The sequence below is a fragment of the Podarcis erhardii genome (assembly GCF_964252035.2).
Source record: "Podarcis erhardii genome assembly, chromosome: 12".
In the NCBI taxonomy this organism is placed as follows: Eukaryota; Metazoa; Chordata; class Lepidosauria; order Squamata; family Lacertidae; genus Podarcis; species Podarcis erhardii.
This window is the reverse complement of record NC_138513.1, coordinates 28,480,145-28,502,442: the sequence shown is the minus strand read 5'-3', so window position 1 is coordinate 28,502,442 and position 22,298 is coordinate 28,480,145. Positions and strand designations below refer to the sequence as shown.

Sequence of the window (22,298 nt, the reverse complement as noted above, 5' to 3'; positions counted from 1 at the left end):
GCACTCTTTTACTGTATTGTCGAAAAGCAGCCCTACAATTGTACTGGGGCTTTATAGAAGCTGTTGAAAAATGCAAGTTATTTATAAGCATATATTCTTTTTAAAGCATTGACTTCTTAGTGGGGTGGGGGAGAGAATACCTCTCACCATTCTCTCCCTCCCTCTCTCTGAATTGTTTTCGGATATCATCCTGAATGAGACAGGGTGGCCTATTAGAATTAACCATAATTTAAAACCAACAAGCACCAGCTGGATCTCTTTCCTCTCTTAGGACCACCTTCAATGTGATATTTGCCCAAAAGCTTTGGACGCAATGTGTATGCTGTCATAGATGGTCCCATATAAATGATCGTCATTAATAGCAACAAGCACAGCAATGAAAAAGCTTAATCACTCAAGCACTTATATGTGATCTTCTTGCATTGGTGTTCCCTGAATTAGCATGCTGCATTCTGAGGCCACCAACAAAAAGTAATTTACATGCAAGCAGAACTTTACGGGCCATTAGTACAGTGGTTTTTTTTTTTTTTAATGTTTCTCTCTGTAGCAGCTGCCACAAACTACTACAGTGGTACCTTGGGTTACAAACGCTTCAGGTTACAGACTCTGCTAACCCAGAAATAGTACCTCGGGTTAAGAACTTTACCTCAGGATGAGAACAGAAATCATGCGCCAGCGGTGCAGTGGCAGCGAGAGGCCCCATTAGCTAAAGTGGTACCTCAGGTTAAGAACTGTTTCAGATTAAGAATGGACCTCCGGAACGAATTAAGTTCTTAACCCAAGGTACCACTGTACTCAGCTGAAAAAGCGGCTTGCCTCTGTGAGAATGGAAGCTGCAAGGGCTAAAGGAAAAAAACACACTGCACAGTTGGTCTCCTTAACTGTGGGCAAGCTACTGCTTTTGGTGATGCTTTTAATGCCCCAGTCTACTCATCCACTGCAAATGTGAAATGTGGCTTACACGTCAGCTTCACAATCTGAAAATGCTTATCTGTTTTACCCGAAGAGCCTCACATACACAGAGGAGTGTATAAATGAAGAAGCTAGGGGTACAACTCACAGCACCCCTAGAACATTAGCCATGGACAAAGATGTGTGCTGGAATAATAAAGATGACTCTGATGACCATCCATCAGGAACTCTGAATGGTTTAGGAAATGAAGCAAAAACCTCAGGGCACATCTTTAAAATAACTGCATGCCTTCACACCAGTTATTTAAAAGGTACTTTAATTGATTAGCTCTAGGATCAAAACTTTCAAGCAGGCACAATGTCTCATTCCTGGAAGCCTGGGGAAATTTGAAAAAGCAGCTGCTTACTGCTAACCATGGAGCAGAAATGTTTATCCATGGATTTAACTGGAAAACAAAGCTCCGAAGAAATAAACTCCATAAACAATCTGGAGGGCCTAAGACTACGACCCACAGATATTTACTTTAAAACCCATCCCAAATCTTTCTTCCACTGAAAAAGCTATTATAAAAACACTGATGAAATATTTTGCCTCCTTTGTGAATAAAGGAATGCTCGTACTTCAGCTGTGGATTTCACGTTTTTGCATCCCTCCGCGCCGGTTTTTCTACTTCCATCAGGGCATATTGCAGTGACCTTGACATTTATATCTTGGATGGGGTTTTCCACCTGAATTTTCACTTCAGAGAGCAGCTTCTGCAGGGATGGGGGTGGGGGAACCAAAAAAACAAGAGAGCTCCATCACATTGCATGGCAATATATGCTACAGTGGCAGCATGCCTGACCCAGTGGATTTAACTAGAACAAAAGAGCCTGTCTGTCTCTGGATAAAGGAATAAATTGTTTTCTGCATAAAGACTCCATTTATATATATCACACAGTCATGCCAGGCGAACTTGTAATCCTGAAGAGGAGGAGGAGGAGGACAGCAATGTTGGGGTTTCCAGCTAATCTTACAATGTCAGTGACAAATCCAGCATTCCGTTCCACCGCAATAGGGCAAGTTCACACAATAACATCTTTATTCCGTTCTATGTCTCCTGAGTGGACACTGGTTTTCAAAATACTGCTGCTGTTAGCACCTGGAATACCTACTTCCAGATGTCCCTCTCCCCATCCATCCATCATGGAGAATGATGCCCCTTGCTTTTGTGGCACCGACCTTTCTTATCCTTGCTAGATTGAGCACGAGACTCTGTGCAAGCTGTTTTCTTTGTTGGCAATGCTAATCACAGAGCAAAACGAGAAAGAGACAAGCAAATCCCTTGTTTGCTGTGGCAAGAAGGCTGCCATGGCAGTGTGAAGCTGCTAGCATCTCTACACTTGCTGGGGGCATGGAGTGGTTTGGTTTAAAGACAATGTTTGAAGCCTCTCTCCCTGCATGATGTGATACTTTTCTAAATTCAGGGATTATCTTCTAAGCTTACAGAGTATCTATTCATGCACACACACACAAAATCAAATAAGCAATCCCTCCACGCAATCTTAATTGGTACAGGGCTGCACCAAATGAATATTCTGAATGTGCTCACTGCCTCTCAGAACACTAAGGATGTTAATAGCTCAGTTGGTAGAGCATGGGACTCTTAATCTCGGGGTTGTGGGTTCGAGCCCCACGTTGGGCAAAAGATTCCTGCATTGCAGGGGGTTGGACTAGATGACCCTCACAGTCCCTTTCAACTCTACAATTCTATGAAAAATTAGAATACAGATAAAAACCCATCAGATTTAATGAAAATGAGATTCCTTTCTGGGCAAGCTCACAGTGCCATCTTATCACAAGCAAATGTGCATCATGTAAGTTCCATCCTGATGTTGGAACCAAAGATGTACTGGGGAAAAGGTGAGATATGGGTTTCTTTAAGCTAAAATGTTGGAACTTTGAATTGTGATGAAGCCATTAACTGTTTTCTGTTTTGAAACTGAGAGCAAAAGAAGCTGTTCTCATATTTTGGCATAGATACAAGGTTGCCTGGATTTCTGTTGATTGTGTCCTTAGCAGAGCAAGACCAATTAAACTGATAAGTGTTACCCCCCCCCAAAAAAAAAAATCTGTAGAAATGCCACGAGCTCATAACTTTTTTATGACACCTGTTTGGTAAACTCCCAATTAAAAATTGAAACTACAGAGAAATTCAGAGGTATCTTGGACACATCATCAATCAAATATAGGCAGCTGATATTTTTTAATTACAATAGTTCAGTTCAGGTGAACTGCATGGAAGAAATTTCACACACACAACATAAAGTTTCTCTTTTTAGTTCATCACTCTCTCTTTTATATACCATTTGCCTATTTTTAAGTAGGGATGTAGAATTTTAAATGCTGAGACCTTAAGCAGATTTTTAATTTGGGATGTTTAGACGCAGCTCTAATTGGTGTCATTTTTGCTGGGTCTTCTCATTATCTATTTGTAAATTATGGCTTTGGAGAGATGACATCTCCTTCCAAGAATGCATCTCCTTGCCATTTGCCCCAATTAAAAATGGAACATCAAAGCAAGGTTAGTTACGAAGCAGATATAAATCAATTTGATTGCTACAATTAATTTCAGTGAGAAACAGTGAAGATATATTGTATATCCAATTGGTGCATGGGAACATTTCTAGTACAGAAGGTCATAAACATGGTACCCCCAGATGTCATTGGACTACATCTCCCATCTACCCTGACCATTAGCTATACTGGCTGGAATTGAAGGAAGCTGTAGTCCAACAACATATTAAAGGCACCACACTGGCTATTCCCCGCCCCCAATCTTTCTCAACCTGTCCTAGTGGCATATTTTCTTGATAACTGTACACTAGCTTGATTTTCCTCAGAAGTAAAGAGAAGGCATATGGGCTTTTTTTGGCAGTTTGCCTTTAGTTTCCACTCTTAAGTGATTTTCTTGGGTAAAGCTATGTGCTGCTAGTAAAGGAAGATTTTTATTTCCTTCAGACCCAAGCTTGACAGAGGCTCGCTTTTTTCTGGTTTCTTTTCTTTTTGCTTCATTCTACTCTCTGTGGACAGTTGTTTTTGTTTAGGAATCCTCCTGGAACCAACCACAGACCTCATCACAGCAAATTTGGTAGAATGGGACTTTGCGACATTTTATAGATTAGATAGTTATTATTAACCTAAAGGAAGGAGGGAAGGGGAGTTTAGAACACAGGAAGCTGCCTCAAACCACTGGGCTATCCAGCTCAGTACTGCCTAAGCAGCAGCTCTCCTGGGCTACAGGCAGAAGACCCTACCTGAGGATGCCAGGTACTGAACCCAGAACCTTCTGCATGCAAAGCAGATGTTCCACCACCAAGCTACGGCCCTTCCCTACGGGCCTTTAGCTTTGAATTCTGGTGATTGGCTGCTTTGCTATTGACCTCCAGTGTTCTTATGGACTGCTTGTTCTTTGCATCTCTGTATTATTATTATAATCATCAATATTTCCCAGCAATGTATTCCTTCTTATTCCTCAAAGATTATAATTATAATAAAGATTATAATATGATCTCTGAAGATTAGGAGAGTGTTTATCCTAGAAAAGTTTAACCTTGGGCCATAATTATTTTACACTGTGGTATTGGTTTTAACAGATCTCATAGTTTTCTCCATAATATTTTACTTTTCTATGTAATATTATATGAGAACAGTGTTATATATATTTATAGGTATGCAGGAACTCCTTGACTATCTTGCTATATTACACCTGTACCTGGAGCTCACAGAATATTTATTTTAACAGCTGCTTCCCCCAAACCAACATCAATGAAAAATGCATTCATCACAAAGCATATACCTTGTAGGCTTCTACCACCAGGTCACTGAGATTCACTGCTTGAGATTCTATCTGTCTTGCAGTAGTTCCTGGCAGAAGAGGCAAAAGGTCCTACAGAAAAAACAGTGTTACAGTTAAAAGGCATCTGTGATTATTATCTTAAAACTTGTGAAATTCTGATGTTTAAAAATACCTTATACCAGTGAAATTGGCTCCCTTGGACTGCAAAAATTACATTAATGTTGTTGTCTATGAGTTTTTCAGAAAGCTGGCCAAGTGATGGATGCTCCTGAAAACAAAAAAAGGAGATACATAGTGTGGCATTTGTAGTTTAATATGATCTAAAGGAATGCTATGAGTGTGAAATTAGTAAGAAACCTTACATACATGATTGCTCTTTTACCATAAATCCCTGAATGCTTGTAGTGAAACAAGCCGTATGACAAGTATATATATTACATTCATCAAATGGCAACAGCAGTTATTACTTGATATTCTTAACTAAATGAAACTGTCAGCATGTATGCAAGCTAGGTCAGTAGCCTTCAGCCGTTTGATTATCAGAACCTACCTTTAGCCTGAATGTGTTTTTAAACTATGCATCCATTTTAATTCTTGCCCTGTTTCCTACTCTTCCAAAAAAAATACCCTAAACAAAAAATAGTGCTAGCAGGGCTGCTGCAACCCACTTAAGGTCAGGTGGTGACTGCTCATCATATGACTCATCATATGAACACGAGTGACTGAAACACCACATGGGATTTCCCGTCTTAGCATATCTGCAGAGCAAACCACCCCACTTCCAAATAAAAGGGGAAAGAAGAAAGAGAAAGAAGCTGAAAGATGACCAAGTAAATGAGTCAAGCACAGTCTGGATGAATGGACTTAGGGTCGAGTCACATGCAATGCATCAGTGGCAAGTATCAGCTCCCTGCAGTGTATATATCTGTGATACATGCACTTGACAACATTCCGCTATTAATAGAACAGGCATAAGGGACCCCTGACCATTAGGTCCAGTCGTGGCCGGCTCTAGGGTTGCGGCGCTCATCTCGCTTTACTGGCCGAGGGAGCCGCCATTTGTCCGCAGACAGTTTCCGGGTCATGTGGCCAGCATGACTAAGCTGCTTCTGGCGAACCAGAGCAGCGCACGGAAATGCCATTTACCTTCCCGCCGGAGTGGTACCTATTTATCTACTTGCACTTTGATGTCCTTTTGAACTGCTAGAACAGGCATACCTTTTCATTAAAACTAATTCAGGGCAGTTAATAGGGTTCTGCTCTTTGCAGTGTGTTTCCTTAGAGAAAAGGGAAGCTCATGACAGTAGCCGTGTGAGCGCCTTTTCACCAATGCACTGGGTTCAAAAGTACAGAGCGGCAAACAAACAAAAGGAGCTACACTTCTCTGTGCTGAGGCACAGCACTGTGCATTTGCAGGTGTGCTAAGTGGAAAAACACACACATACACTTCCCTTCACTTTGCTGTTCACAACTCTTCTCTTTCCTTCATCCTGCATGTGAGCCTGGTCTCAGTACGGGTTCGTATCTCACACCACTTATTGGGCATCCATGAAGATTAACCAAAATTCAACTCTGCTCACAGGCTGATCAGATGCTATAATAGATGGGAGCTTTCAGCATGCAGAAGAAAAGAAGCTGCACCCTTTAGTTTGTGTTGCTCAGGTCGCTCATCCCTAGCATAAACTGGCCACTTTCTCTAGACTTGGTTTACAGTGTAAAATACCTAGCTTACTCCAATCTTCCCCAAGTGATTCCAGGCCTTCACAATGAACATAGTGTTTAATTCTTGCGACAAAACGTGTCAGCATACCTTGAGCAAGAGACATCCTCTACCACTCCTGACCATCTGGAACAGCATATAACGTAAGCAGAGAAGAAAAGACCTCAATCAGAGGTGGGATGATGAAGAAAAAAACGCTACTCACACTGTACTGACTGGGAGGCTGAAACCATTTGAGTGAGCTGGTTCTAGCTGAAGTTCATGCCTCTCCAGCAGGAGCATCTCATTACAGAGACCCTTCTAACGCTTGGGGAAACCCCTGTTCAAAGCCAATGCTGTATACGACATATACCTTACCATACTGGTCGCTTTGACGTACACATTATCTTTCAAATGGCAGTTTCCATCATTAGGGATTACTATCCCCGCTAATTTACTGTCAAGCGCCAGGTGAGAGGTCTGATCCGTCATCATGAGAAGCAGGCGCTTGGCTTCTTTGCGCCAACCAATATGGCTCTAAGGGAAGGAAGGGGAAAAAATAACCAAGCTAACGGGGTGAAAGCAAACGAAGAAGACAGAAGCATTAGTTAAAAGGTACTGTACTGGTTTGTAGGCTCTATTTGATTTGAAGTGCCTGAGACACAACAGGTATCCAAAGGTCCACTTTTTAATCTACTGCAGGGGTGGCCAATGTTGTGCCCTTAAGATGTTATAGCACTACAACTCCCAGCATGCCTTGCCATGGCCGTGCTGGCTGCAGCTGATGGGAACTGCAGTTCCGGACCACATCTGGAGGGCACCACTTTGGCTACCCCCGGTTCATTATTTTAACAATTGCTTTAATACTGAAAATGAAATAAAGCATTTGTAGTTTTTAAGCAAATGGAAGCATAGCTGCCCAACTGTTCTAGATTTGGCTGTGACTCTTCAAGAACAGCAATAACTACCCAAGACTCTCATATCAACACACATATATGGTACCTGCTGGGAACTGGCCTGGCTTTTTCAAACCACAGCTTGAAGCCCTAAAAGTATCTGAAAAAGCACTTTTGAGCAGGGACGATGATGCACATGTAGAGAAAAGGTCAACGTGAGCACCACAAGCAATGGAAGGTCTCCACAACTGCCTTTGGTTCTGTGAAAAGCTACAATATGCAGACAGCACTGGAAAACTATGGGAGTAGATTAACTATCAAACACTAGGATAAAAGGCAGATCCTTTGCTGGTTTATTGGCTGCCTCTTACCTGGCACACAGCTGCTTGAAGCATAGCATCAAAGCCTCCTTCAGGTGTGTCAATATTCCCAGAGATTTTCTGCTTGCTAATTGCACTTCTGAATTCTGCTATTTTGTCAGTCAACGATAAGACATGGATATAGCCATGAGGAGGCATACAATCGAGATCATAATCGCTGTTTGGCAAAAAGATGAAAAGTGAAATTCTATTAAAATTCTGCTTGGAAATTAGTTCTAGGTTAATAGTTGGCTATAGCGACACAATGCTCGCACATCATTTCTGGCTGTCTATAAATATAGACACACTAAACACAAATCCATGTTATTACAAAAAGGGAGTAAGTGCTGATGAAATATGTCAGGTGTGGGCAATGTGTGGCCCTCCAGATGCTATGGGTCTCCAGTTCTCACCATTCCTGACCACTGGCCATGCTGGCTAGACCTGATGGGACTTGAGCCCAATATCTGGAGGGTCATAGGTTTCACCATCCTTAAGCTATGTGGTATGGCATTATATGATTCCATATAATGTATGGAAAGTAAGGGAGGAGGTTGAAAGACCAGAATAAAAAGCCTTTCCCCTTTCACCACCACGAAGAAAAATAAACAAGACAGAGAAATAACCAACATGAATCTTTTCCTTCTTAATCTGCCAAAACTCTTTGCCATTATTATTATTATTATTCCCCACCCATCCTGCTGGGTTTCCCCAGCCACTCTGGGTGGCTTGTGTGTGTGTGTGTGTGTGTGTGTGTATATATATAGACAGAGAGAGAGTCCGTGTCAAACATTAAAAACTTCCAGATACAGGGCTGCCTTCAGATGTCATCTAAAAGTTGTGTAGTTCTTTATTTCCTTGACATCTGATGGGAGGGTGTTCTACAGGGAGGGTACTACCACCAAGAAGGCTCTCTGTCTGGTTATTTCCAACTCAGTTAAACCCAGAACAGATCCACTTAAATTAAAGGAGCTTAAGATAGTCATTAATAGTCCATTAATTTCAATGAGTTTTCTCCAAGGATGGCTAACATTGGATCCAGCCCATAGGGAAGTGTGCCAAATGTGAAGAACGCCATGAGAAGCAGGGAAGAGGGAAAACATCTGCAACCTCCCCCAGCAGGTGCAACTTGCTTCATCTCCTTTTTCCCTGCCCCACAAGCAAACCCCAGTCAAGTCATCAGCAACAAAAAGTTTCAATACATTTTAGGATAAGTTATAGAAAATGACACAAATTAAGCTCCTGTGCCCTCTGCTCCCAGTTATAACAACACTGGAAAGCAAACTCACGTCACGTACACAAGATGTGCTTGTAGAATCTTGATTGTTTAGTGCATATTATTTATTCTAGAAAACTTAATGTGACTCATGGGTCAGTGTTCACAGAGCAACTTTATTAAAAACAGATAGCATTTCCCCACCTTTTCCTAAAGGCCCTTGTGCCCTTGCCCTATAAGCCTTCCCTAATAAGCATTAGGAAGCAACACACCAGTTACATCAATACAGTTATGTAACAAAATATTATGCAGGCACTGTAGCAATTTACAGCAGATAAACCAAAATGAAATAGAAATATTCGATCATTTGTTTCACACCTTGCCCTTCTCAAAGATTTAAATTCAGGATGCAATCCTAATTCTACTTACCTGGGAGAAAGTCCCATTGAATTCAGGAGGACTTACTTCTGAGTAAACATGGTTAGGGTTACACTGTAGGGTGGTTTAGTTTAGGACACATGTGAGCTTCTAGTTAGATTTACAAATTACTTACCTGCATTGATTATGAATTCTTCCTGGGTGAATGCTAATATAAGGCGACACCGTCTTATCTACGTAAGATCCATATCCAAGTCGCAAATCAAGGGAAATATTTTCCATCTTTTGAGATAAATCAGATCCAACAGAGTTTAATTTTTCTATATTTTTGTGCATAGATGCAGAAACATCAACCAAATAATAAAGGTCGACCGGGTACTTTTCCAGTGGCTGGACTTTCAACATAAAACTTGCTTCAGATCCTGATAGTTAAAAAACAAAACTGTAATAAGTATTTCTGAGTATTAATGTTGCATTAAAACATTCTGCAAGCGTATCTTATTTCTAAATCTCATTTCTTTTGGCTTATTTACTTAACTCTCCCAGGTGCATGCATGCGTGTGTATGAGCACGTTTTAGTGTCAATCTCTGCTGATAGACAAGTTTTTGTATGCAATTTCTGCCATAGGTTTTTGCAAGCAATTTCCTCAAATATAATACATTTCTGTACATTACTTTCACTAACACACACTTTCACTTAATATACACATTTTAAAAAGTTTTATTTAAGCAAGAAACAATATTTCAAAACACCATATCAATAATATTAAATATTAGAAACATAGGATTTCCCATTGGCAATAGTAATTAATAATTTCTCATGCACTCAGGAAGAAAGAAAAAAGTATTTGAGAGTCAAATTACATGATGCATAATAATGTATGCGGGTTTACTTTGTTGTCCCAATACATTACAAACAACTCAATTTTTCTACAATATACGAGAGACATTACACTTACTTCTGTAAAACAAGAAAATCTTAAAAAACACACAAAACAATTATGTGGTTGTTGTCTTCCTTCTGTAGCTCTCATCAAATTTAGAAATTTAATCATATTTACAATCTTCCATATTTTGATTAACCAGATTATAAATGTTTATAAATGCACTGGTCTATGTTTGTTCCTCCCCAGCCTCTTCCTTCCCTATCTTGCTCTTGCCCATGGTCTGTTTTAGTTTTCAACTTCTGGGTGAACAGGGCCTGCTTTTGCCTCTCGGTATGCCACCATGTGTTATTGATCACCTTGATTGTTTTGCAGTGTTTGTGTGTGCCACGATGAATGCAACCAGGGATTGGAGGAAGAAAGCGCAGAGACCAAGGCGGGAAAAGCTGCCACCTTATTTGAGGATGCCCCAGTCCACAGAATTCTGATTTTCCTCCTCCCACCCAATCGCCCAAATAATTCTCCATGTTTGCAGCCTGTGGATGAGGCTACATAAGTAGGCCGGGTGTTTTTGGCTCCGCACTACAAGTGAGGAATTAAGAGATCCAAGGTGCTTCCTCATCGAAAACTAGCTCGATTTGCTGCAAAGATTTCTTTGCCCTGTTCTGTTTCAATGGAAACTCTCTTTCGCCGTCTGTCTCCTCATTTCTCCGAACTACTGCCAATGATGAGCAGAATAGGTTAGTTTCCTTTTGGTCCCTTGCATGCTAGCAATTGGATTTTTCCCATCAGCAAGAGTCGAGTGCTCCTCCTTCTGGTGATAAATAAATAGCACACACAAGAAGCCTTGTGAAGCAGAATTCACCACTCAGGCTCCTGCTCTGAAGATGAGGATTGCATCAGAGCACATGATGAGTTAAGGGCCTCAAGCTATGCTCCACTTGTTACTTGGCAGGATGCTACACATCACCTCAGGAGGTACAGGGGTCCTTCTAAAATCTCCAGAGAAGGTGTTCTCTCCCTAACCAGTTTATTTCAAAGCATGCCCTGTATGCAGTCCAAGTTCACTCTTTGTGTGTATACACTGAGGCTGAATCTAGACACATCAAAGAAGCATTTCAGTTTAAAACGTAAATCTAAACAGGGAAAACAGGTAAGAGAAAAACAGGACTCCACATCACCATCTGGTGGGGCGCAATGTCATACCACACATCCAATGCATATACAGTGGTATCTCAATTTTTGAATGTAATCCGTTCCGGAAGACCGTTTGAGTTCTGAAACGTTCGAAAATCGAGGTGCAAATTTAATAGAGAAAATTGAGGAAAAACTTAGCGGAAGCCATTTGACTTCTGAGGCATGTGTGAAAATAGAAGCATTTACTTCTGGGTTTACGGCGTTCGAGTTCCGAAATGCTCGTCAATGGGGACGTTCGAAAACTGAGGTACCATTGTAAATAATGCTTTCTTTACCAGTCTAGGTGAGTCACCAGAGCACACCTGATGGCTGAACAATGCAGTTGCTGGCACCTCTGAGATCAGTGGTTCAGAGAATGTTTTAAACTGGTTTTTTTTTTAATAAAAAATGTTTTTTCATTGATGTGTTTGCCATACTAGGATCCTCTGAGAGGAAGGGCATGATATAAATCGGATAAATAAATGTGTGTGTAATACATCTTAATAAAGAAAAAAGATAAATGTGGTTATATCCACAGTACAAAGTCACAATGCTAGAATATGTTCCTCTAGAAAGAAATTAGGCAGGAATGGGAAGAGGGTAAAGCATAAAGAGCATGACTTGCCAGAGGTTCATTAAATAAAAGAAATTGTGTGGGGTGTGTGTATAACAATGGAAATGCCAGAGACGGAAACAACTTAGGAGATGGATAGGTTTTCAGTACTTAATAAAATAGGGGTACCATTAGTTTATACTGGATTCACTAAACAAAGAAATCACAATATTTTTCTAATGTTATCTGTCAAGACACAAGACAAGTTGCCAGGTATTCCAGGACAGGCTTCTGTTTGCAATTAAAAGTTTTCAAGTAAATGATTTAATAAATCTTCAAAGGGCAAACATTAACAAAGTTCGGGTCTTTATTCACCTTGGTACCCACCTCTCTTCTCTCAGGGTGCGAAATCAGTCTTGCATTATGCAAAGTAATAGAAAACTATGACTCAAAAACATGGATTGATTTGCATACAAATTGTAGCCATTAGTGCAGGGCTGGCAATTTCTGAATGGACCCATTTGTTTTCTCTGTAAGTGGGATATCCTTGCTCAGGAAGCGGAGCTACAACTTAGGTTCCGTTCCAGTTTAGGCTCATCAGCATTTCCCAACTCTCCAGTTCACAGCTTTCAGGACTCCAGCTGCTGGACAGGAGCCACAGTTCTGGTCGCAGCTCTTTACTTGGGTAGCCACATAATGAGACAAGCAAACTGCCAATCCCAGAAAGTCCCCCACATTCTCTTCCGCAATGGAACACTTATCCTGCATCCCAGGGGGCGCATTTTTATGAACTTTGTTAGCATGCACGGCACTCTGGAAAAGTCAAAGACTTCAGACCCACTTCCCAAACAAGGGCAGCCACTAAGATGACTGATTCCCTGGATGCCAGAATGGGGGCTGTCCTAGTTGTAGGAGGTATAGCTGGAAGGGGGTGCCATACCCAGTCCAGAAGTATCTATGTGTCTTTCCTGTACAAATCATTACACAACAAACAAATGTCTCAGGCTGAAACCTTGTTTAACTTGGCAGATAAGCAGCATTACTAAGCTTCTCTAGTAATTAAAAATAAATAAAAAATAAGACAGAAGCCTTGCTTGTTGTCGCTGCTGGATACTCCCCCTTGAATGGAGAGAATGAAAAGCAAATGAAATTTCCCAGTAATTTGCTCTTTTCGTCCCAGCTATTCTCTTTCGGCCTGATTTAGCGTAAATCATTTCCATGAGCAGAATTGTTATTGTCTTTGATCATAACACTATTCCATGGAAGGGATGGTCATGTTTTCCCTCCACATTTGCCAATGCTAACAAGAAAATGGCAATGATACATAGAATATGCAGATCCTTGAAGGATTAAGTGGCTTTGGTTAAGTCATTATCTCTTGGCATAACCTCCAGCACATAGTTATTGTGTGGGGGGAGGGGGGTTAACTTCATACACCAAGTTCCTTAGGGGACTTTGTCGGAGGGATGAAAGTGTGCAATGGTGTTTGAAAACCTTTCATCAACTGGCCTCTGCTCTCTTTCAGAAGGGCAGTGGATGAAATCTAACAACATGTCGCTAGCTTGGCTTGAGTGGTTTTGCTTGCCCACCTGGATACAGAATCAAGTGAAGACCCATTCACACATCACTCATGTGATGGGGGCTTTACAAATATGAGTGGTAGGGCTGCACTGCTGCCCCTGCCCCACCTCCAATGCCCACATGCTGAATATGGACATCTACAAAAATGAGAAGACTATATGAATAGACTTCCAAAAATCAGGAGCCATGCATGATCACATAGAAGCCAACGTACATAGGCTCCCTCTTGCAGATGTCCACACACAGCTCTCATGGGTAGGCTACCCACAAGCCATTGGAGTGGGGCAAGTACCATGATGTTGCATTGCTAGTACGTACCATGGTCCTCCCTTCAAATGATTAACATTTGATGGGAGATTTGGACTGCAAAAATCTGGGGCAACTAGTAGCAGCAGCACAGTTTTCTTATGTTTTTGCTAGTGAGGCTTTCACTGAGAATGCAAGAGGGAAGCACAGTCTTCCTCTGGAACAAAAAGCTCCTGCTATAAATACAAGTATCAATGCCATTAGGCATGCTGCTAACATAATGTGACACTTTGCTCTCAAAGACACAACTACTCTACTTTTTTCTCCATGCTTGTGACAACTGTGCAGCATGAAATATCTATTACAAATAGAAGCTGTGGCTTTCTCAACTGTGAACTTTCAACGGGGACAGCAAAGCCTCATAGCTTTGCTATAGTTTGGACCACCTGCTTGCTACTAACAAGTGAGGCAGGGCAGAGAAGAGACTGTTGTTCCATGGCACAGCTATGGGGACAAGGCTCTGTAGTTGAGCAAGTGCTAGTACACAGTTCAGCATAAACCAGTTCAGCATAAACTCGATTTATCTTCCACAACACTGGACATCTGCTTCAAAGAAACACTAAAAAAGCTCTCCCAGTTGTGCTCATGAAGCTGACCTCATTAAGATTCCTGTTTTCAATCAAGGAAATGGATAGCACTGTATTATACATTTTGCTAGCTTTCAAGAGCATGGAAGAGGAAAGATATCAGAGATCAGTTGATCTATGAAGTCATATCATGACAGCTCACTCTGGAAACTTTCAACCCCTGCACCAGCAGATCTACTCTTAACTAAATCTTGCCTGCCACTCATTTCACCAGGGAGATCCAATGTCATGGTGATAACATACAAATACAGTGCAGGGTGATGAACTGAGGTGAGGCTGGGAAGAATAAAATAAGCATAGGAGACTGGAGGCAGAAGAAATAACAACCTGAAGTTCTTCCTAAGCTCTCACAATGGTTTGGGCAGCTTCTCAGGTCAGGCAATAGCTAACTCTGAATCAATACAATTATGCTATGTCTGCAATATCTGCAAATAGCCAACTAAGAAAAGCCTGCACATACGCAGCGAATATTGCCATAGCCTCCCCTTAACTGGTTCTCAAATTAATAGGAGTTCAATGCGCTAACACCACACTCAAAGTTATGTTGTTATAAACAAAGTCCACACTTTCCAAACAGGTTCCAAACTTTCAGGCAACTCCCACAGCACAAAATACTTTTGTCGTGAATAAAGTTTTTGTTTCCTTTCATTTAAACCATCCCTTTAAATCCCCAAGAGTCTGGAACACCAGCATTATGAATAAACAATGACTTCTACTCTATTCAGTATTAACATACCACAACAACTGTTTGTGGTGGACCAGGCTTATACCTGTACAACTCTAACACGAATAAGACCAGGATATGCTCAGTAAATACATCCTGCTCTAATTCTGAGGATTAGCAGCTGGCTCAGTCACATCGTTGCAGGTGACTGGCAGATGTGTTAACTTCCACTTAAGTCGCTGTGATGCAGGCACATGCCCATACAAGATCTCTAAGCCCAGAGGGGGCTTGCTGTACAAGCGGCAGAAGAGTGTAATGAAAGATCTGATAGTTAGGGATTCACAGAACTACGAATGATGAAGATGTACCCCCATCTGAATGGATAGAGAATGTGGTTCATGTGACTGGAGAAACCAGCCATTGATTGTGTTACTGGAAGCAACTTCGTGGTGGTTGAATTGGGTTCCTTAGCTACCTTTCCTCTTTAAAGGAGGAGTAGCAAAATGCACTTTAAAAATTCTTCATGTAGTCACTTAATGTTATACTGGTAGTATCTCTGTGTCTTCACCCTATTCTAAATATTCTCATGTGAATAGGCTCCAAATGGACTGCAGCCTGCACAGATCTGGTAGGGTATTGTTTTAAGATTCCCCATAGGAGCGAATGGGGAAGACAGAGCTTCATTTTGCATAGAGAAGATCAGAACCTAATCACAGATCAAAGGTGGACAGAGTGACTCGGAAACAGTTTGTAATTTTTAACAAAGCACAGATGCAAACCTACTCCGAACCATCTTGTAGAGCAAGGTTTCAAGGTAAAACCCTACTAAACAAGTTGGATTTCAAGAAGACATGAACAAATAAGGGTGGTGGAATCCACAATGGCATCACAGCCCAGCGGTGTGCGTGTGTCAGTAGAAAAGGGAGGGTGAGGAGAATAAGAGCTCATTCAAAACAACAAAAAACCCCACACCTGTAGTAGGTATGCTTGTGTTCAATTTGTGATAACGAGACCAGGCAATTTAAGCATACAAAGTATCATTTACAGGATTTGGCTGGGATGAGAGGTAACAGAATACAGACCTATTCACTCATAATTATCCAATTTTGATGAACATTTTAATGGGAGTTAGACAATGGAAATTAAGACAATGGATAATGGTGACAAGCCATCTCATTAGCTATTTAAACAGATGCCAAGGCCATAAAAACCGTGGGAGCCAAAATTGCTGCATAGCCAATTTAGACAAAATATAGAAAGCTCACAGGATTAGCATATCCAAGAGTTATTTTTTAAATCAGTATGAACTGACTGCTTTCAGTCCTTTTAAAAACTGGATCTGTAACAGTCCTCCAGAATTAGGTATCTTTTCTCGTTTAAAAAGCAAACACCGGGCTCTGTGTGAATGCCCTATCTCTCTTGCCTGCTTAACTGTGTCCAATTCATTTTTTTAAAAAGCAATACTTTCTTTTTAAGAAACAAACCTGGACGTAGTTGGATTGAAACTTCTCCTGGTGCCACTTGTACATTAGCATTACTGGAAGGCATTCTTACACCAGCGCTGGGACTTTCTATGAAATCTGCTCTGCAGCCTCTTTTAATTAAGTGTAGAACTATGTCACATCGTTCCTTCTGTTTTGTTCCAGCCATGAAATCCTGTTTGAGAAGAGGCAAATAGAGAGAGAGAGAGAGAAAAAAAAAAATTAGAGAGGAGAGACAGAGAAATGTTTATATTCTGAGATACCATCAAACATAGCCAGGTAACCGAAAAGTTAATGAAGAACAATGAGGCATGCCAGTATGCCCAAGGGAGCTATAGCAGGTCCAAACTAGACATGATGCCAAGTGACTCATGTGGGCTGCTGTGTGTAGGAGTGGTAGGCAATACTTCCTGGCACGGGCGTTGCAGCAGCTCAGCAGAAAGGAGAGGGAGAGGAGGAGGGGTGAGGCGGTTGGCACAGCAACTGTGACCAGAAGAACCAATCTGGTGCTCCTGCCAGTACATTTGCATCACTCTGAACCTCCTCCTCCCCCTCCTTTTAAGGTGTAGTGATGCCTGTTTCAGGAGGTCAGAGAAGCACCACTGCCCTACCCCACTGGCTACTCCCAGTTGTGGGAATCTCCATTTTACTGGCCAGATACAGGCCTGGTGGACATCACTGCTCCCCCAAACCCTGTTGTGGACCAGGCTATTAGCACCTAAAACAAAGCACCTATAAGCACTCATGTGGACTGTCCTCTGCTGTTGCAGAGGAGGGGCATTTCCACTGGGACCGAGGCAGGGAGGGAAGAGTGCCAACAAACGACAAAACGAACCACGGATACATTTTGCATTATGCTTAGCTATGCCAAAAAAAGAGACACTTGTTTTTATAACAAAATATTTAAAACAGAAGTTAGGAATAATTGCTATAAAGGTTTCTGAAGGGTGCTTTGGCAGTTTTCACATAACAAAAAAGGAAAAGTGAGCTCATTATGACCTCTCTCTCTCTCTCTCTCTCTCTCTCTCTCTCTCTCTCTCTCTTCTTCATGGCGGTTTTTCCATCTCAGAAATGTTTGCATGTACCAGCCCCTCTGACATCAATTACAATTGGCCTTTCATTTATCCTGTGGCCTAAGACAATCTAGTAAGAACTGCATGCTCAATACGAGTGTTTTTTATTGAACAGAAAACACTTCTGACATCTGAAAATGCATTTTGCTATAAAGCTGCATAATTGAATTGCTTTTATTGCCAAAAACCATTTCGGATTTATTTGCTGGAATACATTAAGGGAGCAAGACATAAAGGGGGAAATTCAAAAGGGAGGGAATGGATGGAGAGGCAGGACAAGGCAAGAGGAAGTCTTAAAGAGTATGTTCCATAGAAGACACAGTTCTAACACATCAGTGTTAACCCTACACAGACCAAAAGAAGACTGGGATGGACCACATGCAAATAGAACAGATAAATAATTGGTTCCATTTTTCTTAGTAGTACCCTGAATGGTTACTACTAAAAACTGGAAACATTTTGTGGGAGTGACTAAAGATTGGCTTGGTGTAATCAAAGCTGCCTTATTGCCATACTGGAAAAATTAACCCAATTAAGACTAGCTGAGAACAAATTTTAAAGTGACACATTTATGTGTATGTAGCAGAGATTTATGCTGTTTGTAAATAATGATAATAATATTCAGAGAGTCATGGAAAAACATGTCAGTATCTGGAATGCCTGGCAATCACCCCCCCCACACACTTTTTGAAATCATAATGAGATTTTCCTAGGTAAATATAAAAGAGGAATATGCCTTTTGTTAATATACAACAGAATGTGCTATGCTCACACCTTCTTCATTTGCCCTCTTACTAAAGTTTGTCTTTCTTACACACAGAGAAAACACGTTTCTTAGAAATTTAAATTGTTAAGGTTTATGGGAAAGCATGTATTTGTAGAATGCAGGAGCACAAAAAACCCCAAACTTGTGCAGATGTTGTAATGGACATGGTGACAGTGGGAATGAATGAACTGTCCCCATTCCCAAGCGCCATGATTTCAGTTGAATTTCTCCCCAGAGTCTAGAAATAGACACAAGGTATCTCCACCTGAGAACCATAGAAAAGCATCATCCACTTAACCTGTACACAGGCTGAATGGCTTGAACAGCAAGCACATTCACAGTTCTTAGATTTTTTTAAAAAAAATTATGTTATTATTGATGTGTTTGCTGTCCTGGGCTCCTTTGGAAAGATGGGATATAGATTGAATAAAATAATAATGATAATCAAGGAGCAGTGGAAGATGTTTGATAACTGTGGCCACAAAATTGTTATTCCGATGTCAGTAGGGATGTTGTTGCCACCCCCTCTGTACCAATACAGTGGTACCTCTGGTTACGTACTTAATTCGTTCCGGAGGTCCGTTCTTAACCTGAAACTGTTCTTAGCCTGAAGCACCACTTTAGCTAATGGGGCCTCCTGCTGCTGCCGTGCGATTTCTGCTCTCATCCTGAAGCAAAGTTCTTAACCTGAGGTACTATTTCTGGGTTAGCGGAGTCTGTAACCTGAAGCGTATGTAACCTGAAGCGTATGTAACCCGTGGTACCACTGTATATGGAACAGCTACAGGTTTCTAAGGGCCTAAGAAGTGTATGCCCAAGACCCGCACACTCTGACTAAAATACGGTCTGCTCAGGGACAAATCATCATTCTTTAAAGCATTTTGTAATGTCCAACTAATATTAAACAGGTTTTAAGAAGCAATTATCAACTCAGGTGACCTGCTGAATATGCATCCACATCAGAGGTTGTCAATGGGACGCTGTCCAAATGTTGTGCTATCCAAATGTTGCAGACTACAGCTCTCATCAGTCTCAGACAAACCAGCCAATGGCTGATGGGAGCAGTAGTTCACAAGATTTGGAAGGCACCACACTGGCTGTGCGGATCCATATGGTCTCTATGAGGAGGAATGCTGGAGCTCTTAGAAAGTGCATGTTGAAGGCCCTAGAAAACAATGCAAGAGCATCATTCTGCAACCAACCCTTTTCTTTTAAAGCTGAATGTATTTCAAAACCATTCTCCACAATAGAGACTCCAACATGTGTATGGCAAATCATATATGGCCCCCTAAATTTTCTCTGCCTCCCTATTATTTTTCTTACAAACAAATAATTAAATGAACTGGAAAGTCTTTGTTTTTTTGTTTTTGCTTCTTAAAGGCCCTCTTTTCGTGCTCCCCCCCCCCTCGGAGGTCAAACAAGCAGCTAGAAGTGTGTGGGGGGGGGGGGGGCTAAACCAATAAGAACCCCACATTCTTAATGTGTCTGTTTCCCCTTAGCAGCAAGCAAAGGATGGATGGAAGGACAGATGAAAACAAAGAGGTAAAGAAGAGAGGGAAAGGCAGTAGGATAAAGGTGTGCTCCGGCAACCCCAGAAATAGCTTCCTTCTGACCTGGCCTACCACTGCTTTGTGCAGGTTAATAATAATAGTAATCATTATTGTAATTATCATCATTAATATAGCCTTAATGAACATAAGTAAAAAACAGTAATGTGTACACAGGAATAAACTGCTCCCCCCCTTCTTATTTTGATCCCCTCTTGCTTTCATGCAATGGGCCTGTTACTCATGAAAATACAAAGGTTCGGTTTTTTAACACTTACTGTAATTCCCCAACAATTGTTGAATTTTCCCTTTTGACTAGGGACTCCTTTCATGTGCACAGAAGCTGAAGACTTATTTCATTTGCATTGAAGCAGCTAAAGCAGACAAAGAAATACCAGGATGACTAATACGGAGAAGAGAGCTTACCTCTTGAGTACACCATGCACACTCTGGGCCCACAGCAAGACAGTTGGTACACGTCACTGCATTTGAGATAGCACATCTGTTGTCTGCTGTAAAAGATATATATATATATATATACAAGGCCATTCAGCGATTTGCAAACATGTGTGGGAGCAGAGCACAATGTGTAAAGTTAAAAAAATGTGATTTGAAAGCATAAAATATGAGGTTCTGGGTACTTTGTGGAAAATCAAAGTGGGCTGCTACATCACTCCCTAGGAGTTCAGGATTCTGCTCTTCAGTAAAACACAGCAAGCCCTTTTGAGATAAGGAATCGGGGTCAGGGGGAAGTGCACATTTTGCAAGGCCCAGAAAACCCTGCTGCTGGCCCTATTGGCTACCACAACTACTAACTGATCCAGTATTAAGTGTCATGGACTGGATGAATGCAAAGGAATGGTGGGAGGCACCAGCTGGGGAACCCCCAAGGGAAGATGGCTCAGAGCCCGGGGAGTGGTGGTGGGACAATGAGGGAGAAGGGGGAGAAGGAGGGAAGGAGGGAGGAGGAGGCATCAGAAGTTGAAGAGGTAAGAGAGTTTAGTGAGTGGTAACATGCTGAAGCAGAGATCAATCCAGAATCAGAGGCAGAAGCGGAGGCTGGAGGGCAGGGGCAAGAGGCAGAGATGAAGAAGCCAAGGGGTCTCCCCTTCCTGCTGCAACCAGCTCCCCTCCCCCCCTGGTCTCCCAGAACCAGAACAGGTATGAAGAGGGCAGAGCAAGGACAGGCAAGGTGGCAAAGTCTCAGATTGCTTGAGAAGGACCTGGGGGAGGAGGAGACATAGGGAAGGCAGTCCTCATAACTGCCTCATTGGGGCAAGATCTACTGGGAAGAGCTGTTGTGATCACTAGGCCTGGCCTCCCGAGCTGTCTTGTTCCTTTGAATACAGAGTTAATATCACTGACACTGGGTGAGTGATTGCTGACCTGCCCCTGGCATCTGCTCCTGACACTGACAATGTCATTGCTATTAATTCTAGCACATGCAGACAACTTGCAGTAGCGGCCGATGAGACACTACTGGCTTCCCAACACAGCGGGTCACTGGCACTTACTGAGACAGAGGGGTGAGAGGCGAAGCACTAGACGTGATGATGGAGCCAATGTGCACATGACCTGCACCTCGCCCCTTTCCCTCCCCTTCTTGGTAAATGCCAGCAACTCTCTATTCTGGGAAGCTGTGAGAGCAAGGGTGCCCCACTTGAGGCATCTTCACCATAGGAGCCAACTCCTAGGGGCCAAGGTGCCTTCGTCCCCCCAATAAAATATTTGAGGGGGCCGTCTCCAAAGTTGATGGGCATTGCTATTCAAATGGGGGAGTGTGTATGCCATGTCATGTGATCAATTATGTGGGGTGGGGCTTACCTGTCCCCCCCCATATTTTATTCAAACTGGCACCCCTGCACCTCGCTGAGCGCTACTATAGCCAAGCACTCAGTTCATTGTTTTTAGGTGGTTAATACAAGTCTACAACAGGAGCAGAAATTAAATCTTTGTTTGTGTGGCATCTGCCCAAAATGGATTTCTAGTGAGATATGGAACAATCCCTCTCAGATTAATAATCTGCAGTAATTGGCTGCTGGCAACTGTGGACTACCATTATTTCAAATAACTCTACAGTGTTACCTCGGGTTAAGTACTTAATTCATTCTGGAGGTCCGTACTTAACCTGAAACTGTTCTTAACCTGAAGCACCACTTTAGCTAATGGGGCCTCCTGCTGTTGCCACGCCGCTGGAGCACAATTTCTGTTCTCATCCTGAAGCACTATTTCTGGGTTAGCGGGGTCTGTAACCTGAAGCGTATGTAACCTGAAGCGTATGTAACCTGAGGTACCACTGTATTCCTGATTGATTTCTCGTCACAGTTTTTTTTTGTTTTTTTTTTTAAGTGCAGCATGCCATTCACTATTTTCAACTGTTT

The 22,298-nt window shown here is 41.9% G+C and overlaps 1 protein-coding gene and 1 long non-coding RNA gene across 2 annotated transcripts in view; one reads left to right on the top strand and one right to left on the bottom strand.

Moving 5' to 3' along the window:
* The window catches only part of ITGB8 (integrin subunit beta 8), a 44,798-nt gene that overhangs the window by 9,870 nt on the left and 12,630 nt on the right, over positions 1–22,298 (bottom strand). Inside the window, exons 2-9 of the mRNA XM_081882056.1 lie at positions 20,344–20,429; positions 16,535–16,706; positions 9,475–9,721; positions 7,718–7,883; positions 6,829–6,987; positions 4,924–5,019; positions 4,752–4,841; positions 1,534–1,668 (exon numbers count right to left, since the gene is read on the bottom strand). Coding sequence (XP_081738182.1) covers positions 1,534–1,668; positions 4,752–4,841; positions 4,924–5,019; positions 6,829–6,987; positions 7,718–7,883; positions 9,475–9,721; positions 16,535–16,706; positions 20,344–20,429 — 1,151 coding nt within the window. The remainder of the gene's footprint in view (positions 1–1,533; positions 1,669–4,751; positions 4,842–4,923; positions 5,020–6,828; positions 6,988–7,717; positions 7,884–9,474; positions 9,722–16,534; positions 16,707–20,343; positions 20,430–22,298) is intronic.
* Positions 11,492–20,347, top strand: LOC309325782. Its single transcript, XR_014150000.1, has 3 exons — positions 11,492–15,254; positions 16,697–16,810; positions 20,237–20,347. It is a non-coding gene; the product is annotated as an uncharacterized lncRNA (long non-coding RNA).